This window comes from Phyllostomus hastatus, unplaced genomic scaffold (genome assembly GCF_019186645.2).
Source record: "Phyllostomus hastatus isolate PE091 unplaced genomic scaffold, TTU_PhHast_1.1 phas_scaffold_78, whole genome shotgun sequence".
Lineage (NCBI taxonomy): Eukaryota > Metazoa > Chordata > Mammalia > Chiroptera > Phyllostomidae > Phyllostomus > Phyllostomus hastatus.
In genome coordinates, this window is record NW_025334041.1 from 15,953,949 (window position 1) to 15,972,479 (window position 18,531).

Genomic DNA, 18,531 nt, shown 5'->3' on the forward strand with positions numbered 1-18,531 from the left:
GCCTAACTGCCGCTGAAAAGCATTCCTGGTGTCTAGGTTAAGAAAGCATTGTTTCTCTAGGTCATCTCCTGGGACACTGAAATTGTTTTGCCATATGAACCCCCCCACCCCCCGTAGTGATGGGACTCCACTCGTGCTGGTGAAGTGCAAAAATCGAGGATTCTAAAGACTACTTTGTAACCCTGGATAAATATTTGATGAATGACTCAGTGACTGCCAATTATGAAGAGTGCACTGTGCTAAGTATAAATTTTATCTGTGCAGTGCAGGAGTGAGACAAAGCTGAAACATAATCTTTGATTCGAATTGTTTTATAATGTCAGAGTGAATGAGAGGCACACACAATAATTACTCTTCGTGGCAGGATGTGTTAACTACCATCAAGAGGTCTACGCGTCATGGAACTTAAATGCTCAGGAGGCAACACGGTGTCACAATGGGAATACCAAACCAGGCCAGGAACCAAGAGATCTGGGCTCTGAACTTGCCCTTCATCTTGTTCCTCCACCCTTTATCTCACCAGACTCTGCATCCCCATCTGCACAGTCTCACTTTCCATTTCCAACAGATCCCATGTGGCCCACGGGAGGGAAGCCACAGGGAGGTCACATCGGTGGGCTCTGGCCCTTCACCCCTATCCAACTACACTATACTGGTTATTGCCTGCTTTATAGTTAGAGGTTCCAAACAAGCTTCCACTTGATAAAAATAGATTTGCATCGGAGACCAAAAGGTCAGGTGACGTCCAGTTTCAGTAACTTGTGATCCACTCAGGCGGTAACACTGAGTCTCAGGCTCAAAGGAATAACTGGGTTTTAACAGGCAGAGACTTAGGGGATCAGGTGATCCCCTGAGATCCCACGAGGTAAGGGGGACAGTGTAGGATGGGGTGGGAGTGGGCTCTTACGGGAACCGGACAGTATTCGGAGGCCAAGGGCAGTCAATGAAGGCTTCTTAGCAGGGGAGGGGCTCGATAAAATCTGTATATTAGAAATGTAATCCATTGTAGGCATCCTGTAGATAGTGTGAGAACGCAGGCTTTTAAATGGAACAAAGCACAGGCAAGTATTTGGAAGATGTTATTACTGCTAATGATTATGAAGGAGAAACAGTAACTACTGCAAGTTGCTTTAATTAAAATAAAATTGGGGCACTGTTAAACTCCACATGCAACTTGTTCTGCCCACCAATCTTGTATTTCCTCCTGGCCAGATGGAATTACTGACACAGAAGCACACACGTAGCTGAGAGTGTGGCCCACTTCTGAAATATGGAAAAGCCTAATATTTTCAATACTGCCATGACCTTAAGGAGTGAGTCAAACTTTTGTAATAAAGGCTGTGGCTAAAATGCCACATATCAGTTGCTTGTGTTATGATTGGTGTCCCTATATACTTTAAGGTCCAAGATCTGACTCAAAAAATATCTGAATTTTTACAAAACCAAATACGTACAGTGTGTTCTATGTAACGAATCATCTCTCATCCTTGTTATGTATCTATCCACATCTTTTCTCACTCCACATCTAACTGGATTTTCAATCCTAAGGATAGTTTATACTTGGTAGAATTTAATAATTTGTATATAGTAATTCTTTACAGTCTTTATAGTCAGAGCAATTATAAATATACTGCATCATTTAATCCTCACAGTACAAAATGAGGGATATAAAATTGTGGCAGCAAACATGGAAAACCGTTTGGTGGTCCCTCAAAAAGTTACACTCAGAACTACCATCTGATCCAGCAATTTCACTCCTAAGTGATTCCAAAAAGAAGTGAAAACAAGCACTCAGATACTTGCTCACCCAAGTTCCCAGCAGCACTATTCACAAGAGCCAGAAGATGGAAACAGCCCAAACATCCATCAGCAGATGGACGGCTAAACAAGTTGCAGTTTGTATATACACAATGGAACATTATTCGGCCATCAAGAGGAATAAAGTAGTGATATACTACAATGTGAACGAAGCTCAAAAATAGTATGTCAAGTGAAAGAAGCCAAACACAAAAAGCCACATATTGTATAATTCCATTTATATGAAGTATCTGGAATAAGTAAACCCACCCGGACTGGTATGGCTCAATGGGTTGGGCATCTTCCTGCAAACCTAAAGATTGCTGGTTCGATTCCTGGTCAGGGCACATGCCTGGGTTGTGGGCCAAGCCCCTGGTGAGGGGGGCATGCAAGGGGCATCCAATTGAGTTTCTCTTGCACATTGATGTTTCTCTCCCTCTCTTTCTCCGTGCCTTCCCTTCTCTCAAAAAACAAACAAATAAATCATTTAAAAATATTTTTCGAAAACAGAGTAAATAAACCCATACAGACACAAAATGATTGGCAGCAGCCAAGGGCTGGTGGTGGGAGGCGGACAGGAAGGAATGACAATGAATGGGTATGGAGTCTCTTCTGGAGGCGAGGAAACTAGCTAGCGGTGGTGGTTCCACAACACTGCAAATGCACTAAATGTTGTACACTTTGAAATGGTTATTTTTATACTATGTGAACTGTGAATGTCACCTCATTTTTTTAAAAACCAGAAAGTGGGAAAATGGAAAATGTATAAACATAATGAAGTATCTCGAGGGATAATTCACTGCACACTCCAAGGCAAGCAGATGAGACGGACTCAAACGGTTCTTGGAAACAAATCTAGGGGTGAGCTCCACGCTCTCATCACTCAACTGAAATTCAATAGAAGTGTTTTAGTTCATGTCTCCATGTATCCCATTTGCAAGGTTAAAGGTAAGCCTGTCCTGGAAGCTGGTGGATGACGTAAATAAATACACTATCTATAGAACTTCAAAGTGGGCATGGGGATAGCAGCTCCACTGTGAGATCTTCAGCCACAGCTTCAGTTATAGCTAAAAAGACTTTGTGCATCATCTGGTGCACAGCGGCCAGCAGGTCTTCCCAGGGCATGGAAGCAGAAAGAGGGCGCAGAGCTCCTGTTTTGGAAACACAGTGATTTCTCCATCCAGACTGGGCTTTCCTGACTCTTCAGTAATGTGTCCGGGATATTTTTCCAAAGACTGGGCCACTTGTCAACTCACAGCTTTAAATGAAAGAGAGCTGGAATTTATTTCTTTTGATGACAAAAGGGGACCTCACAAGAGGACCTGAGAGGCTCTCTATTACCTAAACACCTTCTAATGAGAAAGCAGTGGAGCATAGGAGTTAAGAGAGAGTATTGGCTATACTACTTCTGTGACCCTGAAAAAGTTATGAAACCCCTTTCAGCTTCAGATTCCTAACCTGTAAAATGAAAACATTAATCTCTACAGTAGAGGTTGTTATAGGGATGCCGTAAGAGTACAGGTAAAGAATTTGGCTAAAGGAGGTACTCGACTTATGGTGACTATGATTATTTTACCACTGTACTTACCTCTAGCTGGAGGTAGACATGCTCAGGCATCTTCTGGCCGTAGGTTTCCAAAAGTGTGATGGTTTCTTTTAGTGGCTCAAACAGTTCATCAGTATCTCTCTGTCGGCTTCTCACAGCCAGAAGATGCCCCATGATGTCAACTAGACCATCGTGATCACCTTCACCTAATTCTCTCTGAAGTCCGGCGTCAGTCTGCTTTATAAATTCTTGCAGCTCATTCAGACTATTAAATACATACAGACATGCATGTATTTACAGGCGAACACAGATTAAGCTCATTAAAACATTTGGAAGTATAAGACTTCTGACTAAATCTTATTTCCATTATTTGCCTAATTAAACATTACTTGTTATCTCTATTAGAAACCTGGCAGTTTTAATGCGGTTAAAATGAGTATCTCGGTTTTAGAAAGCAGTCGAGTGTCAAGTTCTAATTCCAAACACCGAAGCACAAAAGGCTACCTGTCGATGACAAATCTCAGAAGATGCTCCTGAAACATCCAGCTCCATTTCTTAATAATGTGTAGCAAGTTCACTTTGAAAGGCTTCATGTCCACTTTGAACCAACCATCAAACACTCTGAAGTCACTGAACTTGCTCATCTGACCATATAAAGCCTCATAAATGTCAATCTACAATTAGAAAAAAAAAATAACTGCAACAACTCAATCAAAAGCCAAGAACGACGTTAAAAGCTAAAGGGTTTCCTTGCCTGTTCCTTGAATTGTTCCAGGGTGGGTGGTTGTTCAGGGATCTCCTCATTTGTGTGAGCATCCATTTCCTCGGATGAGGCAGTTTGGCCATACAGCAGAAAATGCCTCATGAACTCAGCCCGGTCATCCACCCAGAGGTAAGCGTATGTGTCCAGGGTATTTCTGAAGTCCAAGACTTTGCTGATGATGCCTGCCACTCTGTTCATTATCTCTTGCCTGGCCTCCACCAGGCCTAACATGTTATCCATGTCATTCTAAATGAGAGGAAAACTGAGCACTTATTAAAACCAATCTTGCCCCATCAATTACGTGCAACCTTCAAAAGGAGAGTAGTTGGTAAAATCAAAAATGACACTGGTTTTTCCAACTTCTCCCTGCCTGTGCTCCCCATTATCCCAATTTATTTTGAAACCATTAATATAAAAACTAAAGCCCATGTACAAAGATAATACCTGATAATTTGCTATTTCCAGATGTGCTGCTACTCGCTTCATCTGGGCCGACATTCTAAAACTATTGCATAGTGTTTCTTCTACCAGATCATAGAAGCCATCCCCAGCCTCTCTTTCTAAAGGAGGTTTAAACAGAATCTCAGGGGGCATTAAGACCATCTGTGCTTGAAAAAATGGTGCAGGTTTCAGTTGCTTCTCCGTATTCTTCAGAAAGAAGTCTAAGTCGTGCATGATGGCTTGAAAAAAGCCTTCCACCACGAGGTCATCAATGAATTCCACGTAAATCTTCCAGGTGTCCAGAGAAGGATCGGCTTTGAAGAGCTTCCTATTTTCCTAGAAACATGAAGTATTGGTACATGAGAATTAACACTAGTGAGTATAAAAACAAATGCATTCCATTTAAATGGTTTGTTGAGAGAAAGGACTGCATGTTTGCCATAACACAGGAACATTCAAATGCTAGGTTGCAGAAGCTTAAGCTAAACAGGATTTTTTAACATCAAGTTCATTTTAAAAATACATTTAAAAGTCATTCTTTAAAGGAAAAATCATTATGAGGATTGCTCTCGTCAAAAACAGATGAGAAATATACTAGTTCCCAAAGCATTCAAGATGTATTTGACCTGGGCTCTAATTCTTGCTGTCCCCAACTCTGTGTGGCCTTAAACTTTGCCTTCTGGGGGCTTGCTTGTAAATGAAGAGGTTTCCCAAAGTGGTTCTTCAGAGAACACTGTGCTGGGATATCCAAAGTTCACAAAGCCAGCCAAGTGTTATGTGCTCTGGGCCACTCTTGGAGACTCATGGTGCACCTATTACAGTAAAGTCTATCTAACTTGGTTTAACCCAGTTGTTTACAAACACAAAGAATCTTTCCTGTAGGCCGGCCTGTGAGCAGCCTATGGAATAGTAACTTAGCTCGGGACACAGTGGCCCACTAAAGTCTTAGCTCCATTTGTGCTTCAACAACATGAAATCCTTCTACCTCTTCGGGCCCTTCCCAAGAGTGTGGGGGAAGAGATAAACAGTCAATAGGGCACAACGGGGCCAGGCACAGGTACGGGAAATGACTGCTAGAGGCTGGGCGTGCAGTGGGGAGGCCTAGGGACACAGATTCGAAAGGCCGGGTGGGCAGCGAGGTTGATTCCACAGACAACTTCTGAGTGGTAAAGGCTGCACTGTCTCTACAGGTCAGAGGTCAGATGCCTGAGCCAGAAACAGCAGCACAGAGAAAAGAGAACATTGGAACAGGAGCCGATTCTAAAACAGACGGTGTTCTCTGCTCTCTTGGACCACGTGCTACTGCGGACGTATGACCTAGAATTCAAAGGTGTGCGCTACAGGTAAAAACCTGAATGCAGAGGCGAGTCTCCCTTCTGATAAAGTCGGGAAGAAACGAGCAAGTTCTAGGGGTTTCTTACACTCACACAAATTAAAGAACTGCCGTTTCAAGGACACTCTCCTGCACACCACCCGAGTGGAACCATTTACATGTGTGCAGCACACGTGACCGGCACGCCTGGAGTTGTGCAGTACTCGTCCTGCGCAGCTGTACACAGCAGTCCTGACTACTTGGCAGACACATGAAAGGGAAATACAGATCTCAGAGCTAATAAAAAATCCTTAAAGACCATCTCATTCAGTATCTTCATTTTAAAAATATGAAAACAAAGACCTAAGCCACACCCCATGTCACACTGGAAGGAAGCCAGCTGCTGAGCAAGGACCAGACACCATCCCTCCCTCTTGCCCCCTACAGCGGGGTTGATTGCAACACAGCACAGTAATATACCTGTGCTTGCCTCCTTGTTTCTACTGCCTCATACCAAGAGATCCAGTTTGCATCACTGCAGTGGCATTTATAAAGAAGTGTTGTCTTTTCAACAATTTAGGGCAAAGGCAGAAAAAAGAAGAAACAGGAGAGCTTTGGGCCACTAAATGATCACTCAGGTCCCTTCCAGACCCAATCTTCCATGGTTCCACCCTGCCCCTTTCATCCCGAACTCTGACTGCAAATCCACACGCCACAAAGGATGCCACATGAAAAGGCAGACTGACTCACCCTCTGCCCTATTTTCACAGCTTTCACCAAAGCACATTCCTCACTGGAAGTCTGAGCACCGGGCTAAAAACCATTTGCTGATGCGAGGAGGGGAAAATGCACCTCTTCTCCATGTAGAGTTAATCCCTACCCTATCTCACCCAAGTCCATGGCTTTCCATAGCATGTATGTGCCCTTGACTCTTGATTCTATGTCACTCACCTGAACTTCTCCCCTGCACTCCAGACCCCCATTTGCAATGCCAACCTACTCAAAGTCTCCCTTTGGGTGGGCATGTCTAATGAACATGGCCCAAACCAAATCCTGCTTTTTTTCCCCTACAAAATCTGCTCCCCCACAGTTCTCCTTATATCTATAAACTCCATTCTTCCTGTTGCTTAGACCGAAAACCTCAAGTCATCCCGGACTTCTCTCACCTCTAACTTGTCACAGCAAATCCTATTGGCTCTTCCTTCAACATACATTCAGCCCTGGCTGCTGGGGCTCAGTTGGTTGGAGCATCATCCCATAGACCGAAGGGGTCACAGGTTTGATTCCCAGTTGGGGCAGAGATGGGAGGCAGCCTACTGATGCTTCTATCTCACATTGATGTTTCCCTCCCTGCCCCAGCCTGCCTCCTTTCTCTCTCTCTCTCACTCTCTCTCTCTCTCTCTCTCTCTCTCTCTCTCTCTCTCTCTCTCTCTCTCTCTGCAAGCAATGAAAAAAAATGTTTTGGGGTGAGGATGATTTTAAAAAACAAACATTCAGCATGCGAGTGCCTTCATCACTGCCACCCTGATTTCTCACCTGGAGCCCTGGCATATCCTGCTAACGGTCTCCCTGCCTACCACCCCCTTGCTCCCCTGGGGTTTGCACTTAACAGGGAAAGCCTCTGAGCAGAGAGTCTCTGGCTGCTGTCTCCCCTCAGAGTGGAAGCCGTCCTTCTCACGAGGACTGTCCTCAGCAGACGGTTGAGAGCATTACATGAGATGCTGTGAACAAGATGGCTGGCAGCTGGCAGCACTCAGCAAATAACTGTGGCTATTAATAGCATCCCAAAGAGGACATAACTATGACAAAGATGAGGGACCCATCTGAAAGATGAGATGAGGGACTCGCCTTTCTGTTGCATTAACTATCCCCCTTTCCAATGTCTTCCCTCAGGAAGGAGAACAATGAGGTCTCTAAGAGGCGCAAATTCCTTCATTTTTAAAGCTTGACAAAACAATACATAAAGCTCTTTCAGGACACGGTAGGTTCAATATTTTTGCTCCGTTTCTCAGCTAAATGAAAGGATCACCTATAAATGTTATGACCATAAAAGCAACTACCTCCACCAACTCGTGTATCTTGCAGCCGTCCTCTTGGATGAGCTTGTACTTCTTGGTAAACAAATCGCCCTTGTCCTCCAAAGTGAAGGTGGTCTCCCTCCGGTGCTCTCTCCGGGGAAGGAGCGTGCACTCGGCCCAGGCCCGCATGGTCTGCTGGATGACTTTGACATTGTGCTGCGTGCGCTCGACCCTGCACTCCAGCTCCCAGGTGGCCGCTTTCACCCTCTCGATGTATCCCCAGCAGTCATCCTGCCACGTGAGCGATGTCGCAGCCACCTGTAGCTGCTCATCCACAGCCCGCAGCTCGTCTTCAATCAGAGGGTATTCAACTTCCAGCAGAGTCTGTTTCAGCTTGTTGTATCCTTGCACGAGCAGTTCAAGATTTCCAACATACTGAGCAAAGAGAACCCCAAACATGTTAAAGCTACTCTGTCTCCCTAGATGCAGAAAAGCATCACCAGTTTCTGTGTCAGTAATTAAAATTCAAAATAGTTCTGTTCAAAATATGCCCTAATAGGTATGAAACACAAACCTTTAAAATGGTGCTCCTTTTCTGGAAGATGGCTGAGGCTGAATCTGGCACGTCTGACTTCTTCAGCATCAAGAGGTATTTCACTTCCCTCAAGACAGCCACTAGCTATTGAAAGAAAATCAATGATTATTGCGTGTCATTCTATTTTAGCACAAGTGAAAATCAAAACACTTAACTTTTGATCCAATCATCACTCTAGTTTCAAATTGCCAAGGGGAAGCCAAAGACAGCCACATACGCACACCAAGATCTAAAACGGAAGGCTCGTAAATGGACCCTGGCCTGCTCCCAGGATCTTTAGTTCTGTTAGAATGCTTGCTTCGACAACACACGTTTGTTCTAACGTGAGTGATACACGAGGGAGCAATCTGAGCTTACCACAAATTTTGTCCTTGCTTATCCACACGCTCCTCAGCAAGAAACACTAGGTAAATGCTAACAGCTGCACCCAACTGAACCGATGGACCAAAAGGCTTAGGAATACACAAAATGCTCGTCTGGACACACATTGAACATCCGCCGGGTACCTCAGTTCACACGCCCGTCCTTTCTGGCGCACCGCTACCTGCCTGGTTTCAAATGATCCTCTTTCCACTTCACGATAACATACAAGTTGTAATTCTTCCAATACCCACTTCCATAAGCTAACTTCAGGTCTTTGTCAAGGCAAAGTTTCATATTTATTGTACTATTTATGTATTACTTAACCACTTAAAATGTGTAAAACTATGCTACTGTTCTCCCTAGATGACTGTTTTGCCAATGTATCGCTGACAAAGTTTTTGAGTCCTGCTCCCTAACCCCATGCCCTCCACAGGTCCTGTATTCCTAGTTGTGCACTCTTTCAGGATCCAGGGATTTTTAGGAATGTGATGTCATGTAGCAGAACCAACTGTACTCAAAAATCACAGGTTCTGAGGAAAAGACCACACAACATGCTTAAGAAGGTAAACCAGTTGACTTCCTTAGCTTGTCACTCCCTAGGTTGGCTAGTACAATATAATTTGTATTTATAATCTATATTTTGTATGTTTGTAATCCCTTCAGATAGAATTATCTGAAGAATTACCTAAATCATAAGAATTATCCCTATAACATCTCAGGATTTAATTTTCTATATACTGGATTTATAAAATCAGAAGGTAGAGGTAATTCTCCGTTCTCTGGGTCATATATTTATGTGTGTGTGCTGAGGCTTATGAACAAAAGTAAGGGATGGTATTCTTTGTAATATTTTAGGGAACAGATCAGAATTTGGGTACAGATCATAACTATCGAGCTCACAGAGGTTAACGTTCCCACTTCCTAGGTGTACATTCAGACTGCTGGGGAAGATAGGACGACAGCTAAAAATGATATATAACCTTCACTACCTAAAAATTCAGTCATTTAACTATTCTCTTTTGTGATAGCAACTTCCTGCCTGGTTTCAAACGACCCTCTTTCCACTTCACGATGACATACAAGTTGCAATTCTTCCAATACCCACTTCCATAAGCTAACTTCAGGTCTTTGTCAAGGCAAAGTGTCATATTTATTGTACTATTTGTGTATTACTTAACCACTTAAAATGTGTAAAACTATGCTACTTAGAAATAGATATTCTTGTGATGGCAACTTAGAAGTGGGTATTCTTGTAGGCCTTTCCTTCCCCGTGAAGTATATTCATGGGGGTAAACAGAAAGGAAAGCTCACTTGGTGACTCCCACCGAGCTATCAGACTTGGCAATGGGTTGTTTAAAGTATATATGTGGTATTTACCATGTATATGCACATATAGTCACTATATGTAAGCATATACATATAAAAATACATATTATTACTATTATATTAAAGTACTTGTACCTTAATTATTACATAACATGTAATCGAATTGTGAGAAAATACAAAATGTCTCTGTGTTATGTGGTTTATCCTGGGATAACAAAAGATCTGTTCAATAAGGACATTTTCTTGGATATTATTTCACTTTTAATATTATTTTTGGCATTTATATGTTGTCATGTTTTTCAAATATTGTTTCATAAAAATTACCATCAATTTAACAAACATATTCAAGTTTATTGTCCCTTTGAAGGATATTTTGATAATCAAAATTTACCATTGTCCATCACAGAGTGAGGTCTCTCATTCCATACAATATATGGATTCCCCAAATCTTAACTTACATGATCAAATTTTAATTAAACTAAAGATACTGGTATATGTGCTATAAATATAATTCAAGCCAGAACACACGATAAAAGACTAATGATTCCATTTGACTGAGCTAACATGTATTAAGTATTACCCAATCCCAGACACTGTTAGAAACACAGCAAACAAAGGTAAAATGACATGTTCCCTACTCTCAAGTAGCTCATTATCAAGTGAAGGAGAAAGTGGTAAATAAATAATTATGAGGCAAAATAAAGAGTAGTAAGTGTAGAATCTGGGAAACTAAAACCAAGACCTGTTAGAAGCTGTTTTCCATTACATTTCTCGTAGCACTGACATTGTCCCCAAATAAAATATAGATGACTGGATATATCAGGAATATACTTGTAATGAAAATTACATTTATTAAACATCTTTAAAACATCAAACCCCTACCTTTGGGTCAAAGTTGACACTGAGAAGACCATTTATGGCACTGAATTTGACCAAGGGCTGGTTCAAATTAAATTCACAGACTTCATCCACGTTGCTTTTCCATTCGTTAAAGATATGCTTTTCAAACTGGTCTAGCAGAGTTGTCATTTCAACATACTTCTGACGAACCAAGACATCGTCAGGACTTTCCACGAATCTGTAGGAATACGGTTTCTCCACTTTTCTATATGTTAGATTTCAGCTTAACTCCTTTACAATAACGTACAACTCAAAACACAAGGAAACACACTACCAAAATCAGGAAGAGAAACAATAAAAGCCAAATAATGCTATGATTGTCTTTGCCTTAAAAGCTGTAGTTATGAAATGAATGGAACTCCAAGGATTTTGCTAAATGCCAATAGCAACAAGTTTCCAACTCCTACAAAGAAAAGAGAAAGGTACAGAAGCCTACAAAATAAGAGGAACGGTAGTCATTGAAGGACTAAAACAATAACAAAAAAAATACAAACATATTGTGAGTGAGAAGAAAAAAGGATAAGGAGCTGAAGACAGGGAAATACATTAAGTTGTAGATCCCATTAAGCATGCTCCAGAACCCTGGGGGTGAACCCTCTGCGATGAGCCCAGCCACTGAAAAGAGTTAAAGGCAATGCCTTTTTAAGCACTAAGATGACCAGCTTCTGCCCTATCTCAAAACCACCTGTGTCGCTAGGATAATTTCACCATGAAATAAGCCTGACTACTCACAGACACTGGAGAGATGTGAAGTTTGCCCAAAACGTCTGAAGTCGTTCCAGGACCTCTTTTGCCCACTTGATATTTCCTGAGGCGAATGGCATATTCTTGTTAAGAATTACATGTCCACGTTCAATCTGCCAATTGTCATTTTGGTGACAAGGAAGAAAGGGAACATTCAATCAGAGTGCATTCCAGCCTTGTCAACAATTGTTCGCTTTGGTACTTTCACAGGATGAATATATAAAGCATATGTTAAGTGACTCAATTAGTAGATAGGTAATGGTCCTGAAGCAAGATCTCTATCTCCATAAGAAAACCAATTAAATAAAAGCATGAAGTCATAGTGCCTATATCTGATCTTTAGATACCACTCGATAAAGTTCTGGCCCTTACGCACACACATGATGCCGTGGGTGTGCTCAGCTTCACCCTTCACTTACCTGTTTCATGTGTTCATCATACAACTGCTTACACATATCCAACTCGTGATTAAACATGTGCACCAGGGTGCTGTAATGTGGGCTGAAAATTTCCATGACAACTGGTTTCTCCAGGAAATTCCCAAATATGGTCAAAAGCTATAAAAATCAAAGTTAAAGAAAGGTTAAGAACCATGGGGTTTTAATACAAATACTCAGCTCACTATTTCTCCCATTAAACCTCTTACATAACTAAAGCTAGAGCAAAAATGTAGAACCTTATAGGCACCCTGCAATATCTCCAAAACTGAAACACAGTTTTCCAATAAAACAAACTCTAAATGTAAAGCGATTTCCCTTCCTTGGTGGAAAATGAGAGGTGTCAGAAATGAACTGGCCTGCCAGTAATCCCTGCCCACAAATATCACTTCTTCCTGTCGGGCACCAGAAAATGTTTTAGAAGATGTTTGTGGATATAACAACAAGATTTATGAGCTCTTTTATCTGTTCTTTCCTCCTATGCATGTATTCTTTAGATATGGAATATCCAGATCAAGGACCTCTAGGTCACAGCATTAATAATTATACCGGATGCATCAGCCACAGTGAGGGTCCTCCTGTGACAGTGCCTGTTCCATACCATGCCACCCAGCCACTCTCAACCGAGAGGCCCGGGGTGGCAGTGCTGACCTGCTCCAAGGACAGCCACTCTCCAGACAGACAGTGCCTTTGATGTGAGTGTCCCAACTAAACTAACACCTGCAGCTAATTAGGTCCCCTCCCCAGACAGAGAATCGAACATGGCAGGCTGAACCTATGCTGCCAACGTTATGAGTGAACAGAATCGACCAGCAAGCAGAGGAAGCCAATGAATAGGGACACAGCAAAAAGCAGGGACGTGGCCTGAAACAGGATCACCTGACCAGACCGCAGAAGAGTGAAGGTCCCGCAAACTCCTCTGGCTCAGCTCAGGGAGCCCCCTCGCTCCAAGCTAACCTTCAGCACCAGTTCCCACTAAGCTTACCCTAGCTGGGGAGCCTGACCTTGGATTTCCATCAGCCTCCGGTCTTGTTTTCCACCCCACATGGATTCTTCTGCATGGGAGCACAAGACTGCTTTCTTTGCAAGCAAGATAAAGTCATTAAAATACATATTTTTGTGTAAGTCATGTTTATATAGTGGTGACAATGAACCAGGCACTGTATTTTAAAGGCTCTTTAAAAATGCCACTATCACATGCTCCAGATCAAGAAACCCAGTTCATAAGGAGGGAGTAACGTGCCCAAATTCACAGGGCCCCTGGCGGAGCTGGCACCGAACCCTCGGCCGCCTGCCCCCTGGGGACCTGCGCCTCCCCATGCCGCCTCCCAGCAGCCCCAGCGACATCTAAAATCATTGTTTTGTTATTTCCTTATTCTGTCTGTGTAGGCTTCATAAAGTGTTAATTATTAGGCCTGTTATATAGATATTTTCTTTGAAACAAAACATGGTCTCTTCTCAAAATAACTAAGTACAATCAACATGGCGGAAAACGATAAAATCAAGGTTTTTGCCTTGTTAGCAATGTGGCAAAAGAGCTATTTTTCCTCTTGGGGGAATAACAGGTGTTCCCTAAAATTTATTTTCTTTAAAAGACAGCTTCATTGTACACATTTAACATTTTGTAAACATTTCCATAAACTATGTTCACTGGGGGAAAAAAATCAACATAGTGAAAAATTACACAGACTGAAATGTAAATCTAACCTTATCTTAGAGGCCAGTTTAGACAAACACATTTTAGCTCTTTTGTTATTGTTGTTAATACTAATTATAACCACTGTAGAAACCACTAAATATTTTAAAATCTTCCTGGTTAGCTGCTACCTAGCAAAATGTAAATTATTAACTTTCTCCTCATGACCACTGGTTTGTCGAGTTGGGATTTCATGTTTAAGTTCAAAAGCAAACACCATGTCATAGGGAAACATTTATTTTACAACATTCTCATTCAAACACGTATCATATGGACTACAACTGAAACAACACCAGAAGCTTCCTAGCTACACCTCGTCCTGCCTACCTGATACGCTTAATGGGACTTCAAGTATAAAAGAGGAGAGACAGAATTTTCTTTAGAAGGTTTAAAGCTGGAGAGTAGCAGTAAAAAAAAAAAAAAAAAATGAGTCAACCTTTTAGGAAGTAGACATTATCATAATTTTTCACCATCACAGTTCCACAGTAATTGCCCTCCAGGATGAGAATAAAGGTTATCTGAACCTCTCGCTTTCTTGTCAGAGCGGAACTAAGAGCGATTTCATGAGGAATATAGGTGTTTTCTTCACATCAGCCTCAGGAGATGGAAGCTGGGCTCCCAACTCCATGCTTCCTGTCCCTAAATATCCCATTTGAGTCCTCTGAGGTTTACCTTATTTCCTCCTACTTCTTAGTTTCATTGTGTAATATGGCTTTCATAATGCTGTTTCCCCTGTTCAAGTAGTGTCTATTTATATTTTCCAAGGTTGGCCTCTTTCAAAGATTCTTTTAGATCTGTTGCTGACTAAACCATATACACTTAATTTTATAGTTTTCAATGATATTGTCTGAACGCTTTTCTAGACATCTTTATTTTCTTATACACTGCAGCCCACCTCCATAGACACAAATTGCAAATTTCAGAGACACATCTGTCAGTATTTTGGTTTTTTGGTTTTTTTTTATGAGTTCCAATGCTGTCGACTTTGAACTACAGCTTCATGCTAGAGTAGACCAGTGTTGGGGTCTGGGCCCCTTGTGGCCACGTCTTTGCCAAGACAGTCACTGAATCGTGCTCCTCAGGGAATGGTCGCAGATATTTACTCCCTGCGACAGTAAATATGGTCAGAGTTCATCATCCCACACCTACAGTAGGAATCTTCTTCTCCCTAAGTACACAATGCTATCATTTTTTCTTCTCCTCCCCCTGCACTCGCCCCCATCGGGGTACATTTCAATACTCTGACGACCCGTCAGCCCACCTCACTTCAAGCGGTTGCTCAGTGTCTGCTCTACCCAAGGCATTGCAGGTGATCTACATACAACAAAATCTGCATGGCAATGCCCCGCCCTGCAGAGTGCAGGGGGTGGGAGCCCATCCTACACCTGTTGGTAGACGGGGCACAGATACATGAACAGTAAGGAAAAGTACATGGTGGTAAGATAAAATTATTGGGGAAAAAACAGCTGGCATGTACTAGAATAGAATCCGTATTCCTGGTTGGGTGGAGGAGAGGAAGAAAGGCTTGAATTAGAAAAGGTGGGAGCCTTTGTAATGAAGACTTCGCTGTATGTTCTCCCTTCCAGTTATTACGGGAGCACACGGACAAGTAGCTCCAGTAGCAGAACATGGGATAGACTGCTGTGTAGTCATTCATTAAAAATATTGCTGAATTCTGTTATGAGAGGAAGAAAACCTTTATGATTCATTGCTAAGTGGAAAGGGTTACTAAGGGGGATCAGAATATGATACCATTTTTGTCAACGAGAAATATGTATGCATACCTAGTCCAAGAAAAAGTGTGGCAGTATTAAATATAGCAGTTTTCCTGAGAGATGGGATTACAGGGAGTTTTATATTTTAACAATAGTCTATATATTTTGGCCAGCAGCATCTCGGAACATTCCTGAGCTCTTAAAAAACAAAGTGGTGTTCGATCCTCTTGAGTTCCGTGTTAAAATCCCTGACTGGGGCCAGCAGACACCAGAGGCTTCACCACCACCTGACCAATTCATCTGAGCTTGAAGGTCAACATCAAACAAATCGTAGACACCATTTGTATGTTATATTGGTTTGCGCTGCCATTGTTAACGAACTGTGCCCGTGCATCCCTAGCTATGTTTCTCCTGGTGTCGAAGCGTCTCTTGTGACGGCTGACTCGCAGTTCTCTTCTTTGACAGGCAAGCTTCGCAGGCTGTCCTTAGTCCCTCCATTGTAACTTTCCCTTTGGGAGGGCCTTTCTGTCATGCAACCCCACACAACACGCACACCATATTTCATCAGTTCTGTGGTGACAGTCTTTCGTGTTTTAGTATCTCTGAAACTGGACTATGTTATATAATCAATGGCATAAGTTTTTGACATTTTGCTTTATTGATACACAAAAGAATGGCATGGCTGATAATCGGTGGTCTCTTACACCTGATGGAAGACAATAAATAAGTTGCTATTTGTTCTGGTTGGAGTAACAAAGTAGGCAGGTGAATGCGGCCTATGTAAGCAATGGTAAAAAAAAAGAAAAAGAAAAAGAAATTCTTGAAGTAATAGATATTTTTCAGTTTTCACCTTGAATCAATACTTCATAGGCCATGCCAAACTTACTCTGAAGGCAGTAGGACCTAAAACACTGTGAATGCAAGAAAAGATCAGTGGTGAAACGTCCTGACCTTGTCCACAGTAAACTTCATTGTTCATCAGTGCATAGTCCAAAGTTTATAATTCAGCGACCTGAATACAAAGAGACTGTGACCAATTAATAGCTTACCTGAATCAGAAAGAAATGTAGTCAATCCTTCATCTAACAGTCTAAATTATTCATTAGTAAATTATTATTACAACCGCTTCTTCAGAACTAACCTTAAATGCAGCTTCCAAACCATTGCAGTTAAAAAAACCTTCGCAAAGAATCGTCCCAAGCCTTCTGTCAAAATCCAAAGTTTTGGACTTAAACAGAACATAATCACTTTCAAATTCCTGCGAAATTCAAAGTAAAATATTAGTTTCCAGGAAAGAGCGCAACGGTGTAAACAGCAATCCCATGAGCCTAACACCCCTCCCTCCCGCCTGCCCTGCTTTCTGGGTGGATTTCTTCATCGCAGCAGGACTGCAGGGCAGGTCAGGAAAGAGCTGCACTGACCACCTGGCCAGGCGGCAGCCTCACGGGTGTACCGAACACCTAGCACCGTCAGCCCGTTTTTCCCCAATTTTTCCCACGGGTTCCGACCCAACCTCAGGACCCTGACCTTCCGGCGTGTCCTTCTTCTCCCAGCCCGTTTGGATTATAAATGAGAAGGCAAAGCTTTTTAGAAAAGGAAAAAGAACCCCTTCTCATTGTCACTTGAGTACATCTCTACATTTAAATAGGAAGTTTTTTGTTTTGTTTTTCAAGCAGCAGAAAACCTACCGGGAAACACTGCATCTTCAGGTGAGAACTAAAATCACAGGTCCGTAAAGAAGAGTTGTTAGCGATAAAGGTGAAACAAATCACCACTACATTTCCCCAGTGTCTTATTACCTTCCGTGCAGCTAACAGCCCCTGTTGCCTCCTGATACATAGCCACCCACTCTCATCATTAGAAAGCAGGAAAGAATAGGGGCTTGTCTGCACAGCACTGCAAGTCACCGCCTGCAGTGAAGACGCCCCGGAAATCCAGAGACACCCTGGGCTCTCCAGTCAAACTGCCCCGCGTACACATCGAACGTGAGAAAGTCCTTTGCTGCCTCCATAAATGGCCCCTCCATCTGCTCATAATAACAACAGAAATAATGATAATGACAGCTAACACTCAGTGTTCTGTTCTAAACGCTTTGCACTCTTAATTCTCACAACATACCATGTGGGTAATATTTTTTTTTCCGTTTTATAGGCAACGAAACAAACTCAGAGCAGTTGAATAACTTGCTCACAGTCACACCGCTGGTGGAAGGCAGCACCGGAATTTGAGGCCTGGCCAGCTGGCTCCAGAGCCCACGCTCCAACCGCGATGTTTCCGTGCAGGAATCTGCATGTGAATCGGACGCCCGCTGAAACCGGAGCGTAAGGCAGAGCTCTCGAGCACTGTCCGTCATAGATCGAAATGTTTTATTTAGCATCAAGGAAGTCTCCAGTTCTCCTGAACCACAGCCAAACAATCTTCACTCAAGGATCACTGACTTTGAAAAGGAAACACAACTTCCCCACAAGTTGAAACAAGCCTAACTTATCCCCCTTCTCCTTGTGGCAACAAGGAACATACAATTAAGATCCTCAAACACTGTTTGAACACTTAGTAAATAAGTAATATCTCAGGAAGGGAAAAAAGCTAATCTCCACCTGCATCTCTCTCCCAAACTCTTTTCTCTCCCTTCTTCTCTCAACCCAAATTTGGAACAGCCGATGGCAGCCTCCCCTAAGGAGTCCCACAGGGAATTCAAAGTTCTGTTGCACATACCTAAACTCACCCACTTCTTTATGGAGAGCTCTTCTTCATACACCCCAACAGAAATTCCGGCAGCCTCACTGACTCCTTTCTCTCTTGGTCAAGTGCAATCAGTCACCCTCTTAACCGCCCCTTGTGTAGGTCCAGTATTCTCTGTCTCCGGGACCTCACTCTG

At 42.5% G+C, this 18,531-nt stretch overlaps 1 protein-coding gene across 1 annotated transcript in view; it reads right to left on the bottom strand.

Annotated features, from left to right (window-relative positions):
• Positions 1–18,531, bottom strand: part of DNAH11 (dynein axonemal heavy chain 11) — a 254,392-nt gene that overhangs the window by 208,576 nt on the left and 27,285 nt on the right. Inside the window, exons 9-18 of the mRNA XM_045827575.1 lie at positions 16,795–16,911; positions 12,225–12,362; positions 11,794–11,918; positions 11,044–11,239; positions 8,452–8,556; positions 7,920–8,312; positions 4,551–4,883; positions 4,098–4,352; positions 3,848–4,017; positions 3,386–3,608 (exon numbers count right to left, since the gene is read on the bottom strand). Coding sequence (XP_045683531.1) covers positions 3,386–3,608; positions 3,848–4,017; positions 4,098–4,352; positions 4,551–4,883; positions 7,920–8,312; positions 8,452–8,556; positions 11,044–11,239; positions 11,794–11,918; positions 12,225–12,362; positions 16,795–16,911 — 2,055 coding nt within the window. The remainder of the gene's footprint in view (positions 1–3,385; positions 3,609–3,847; positions 4,018–4,097; positions 4,353–4,550; positions 4,884–7,919; positions 8,313–8,451; positions 8,557–11,043; positions 11,240–11,793; positions 11,919–12,224; positions 12,363–16,794; positions 16,912–18,531) is intronic.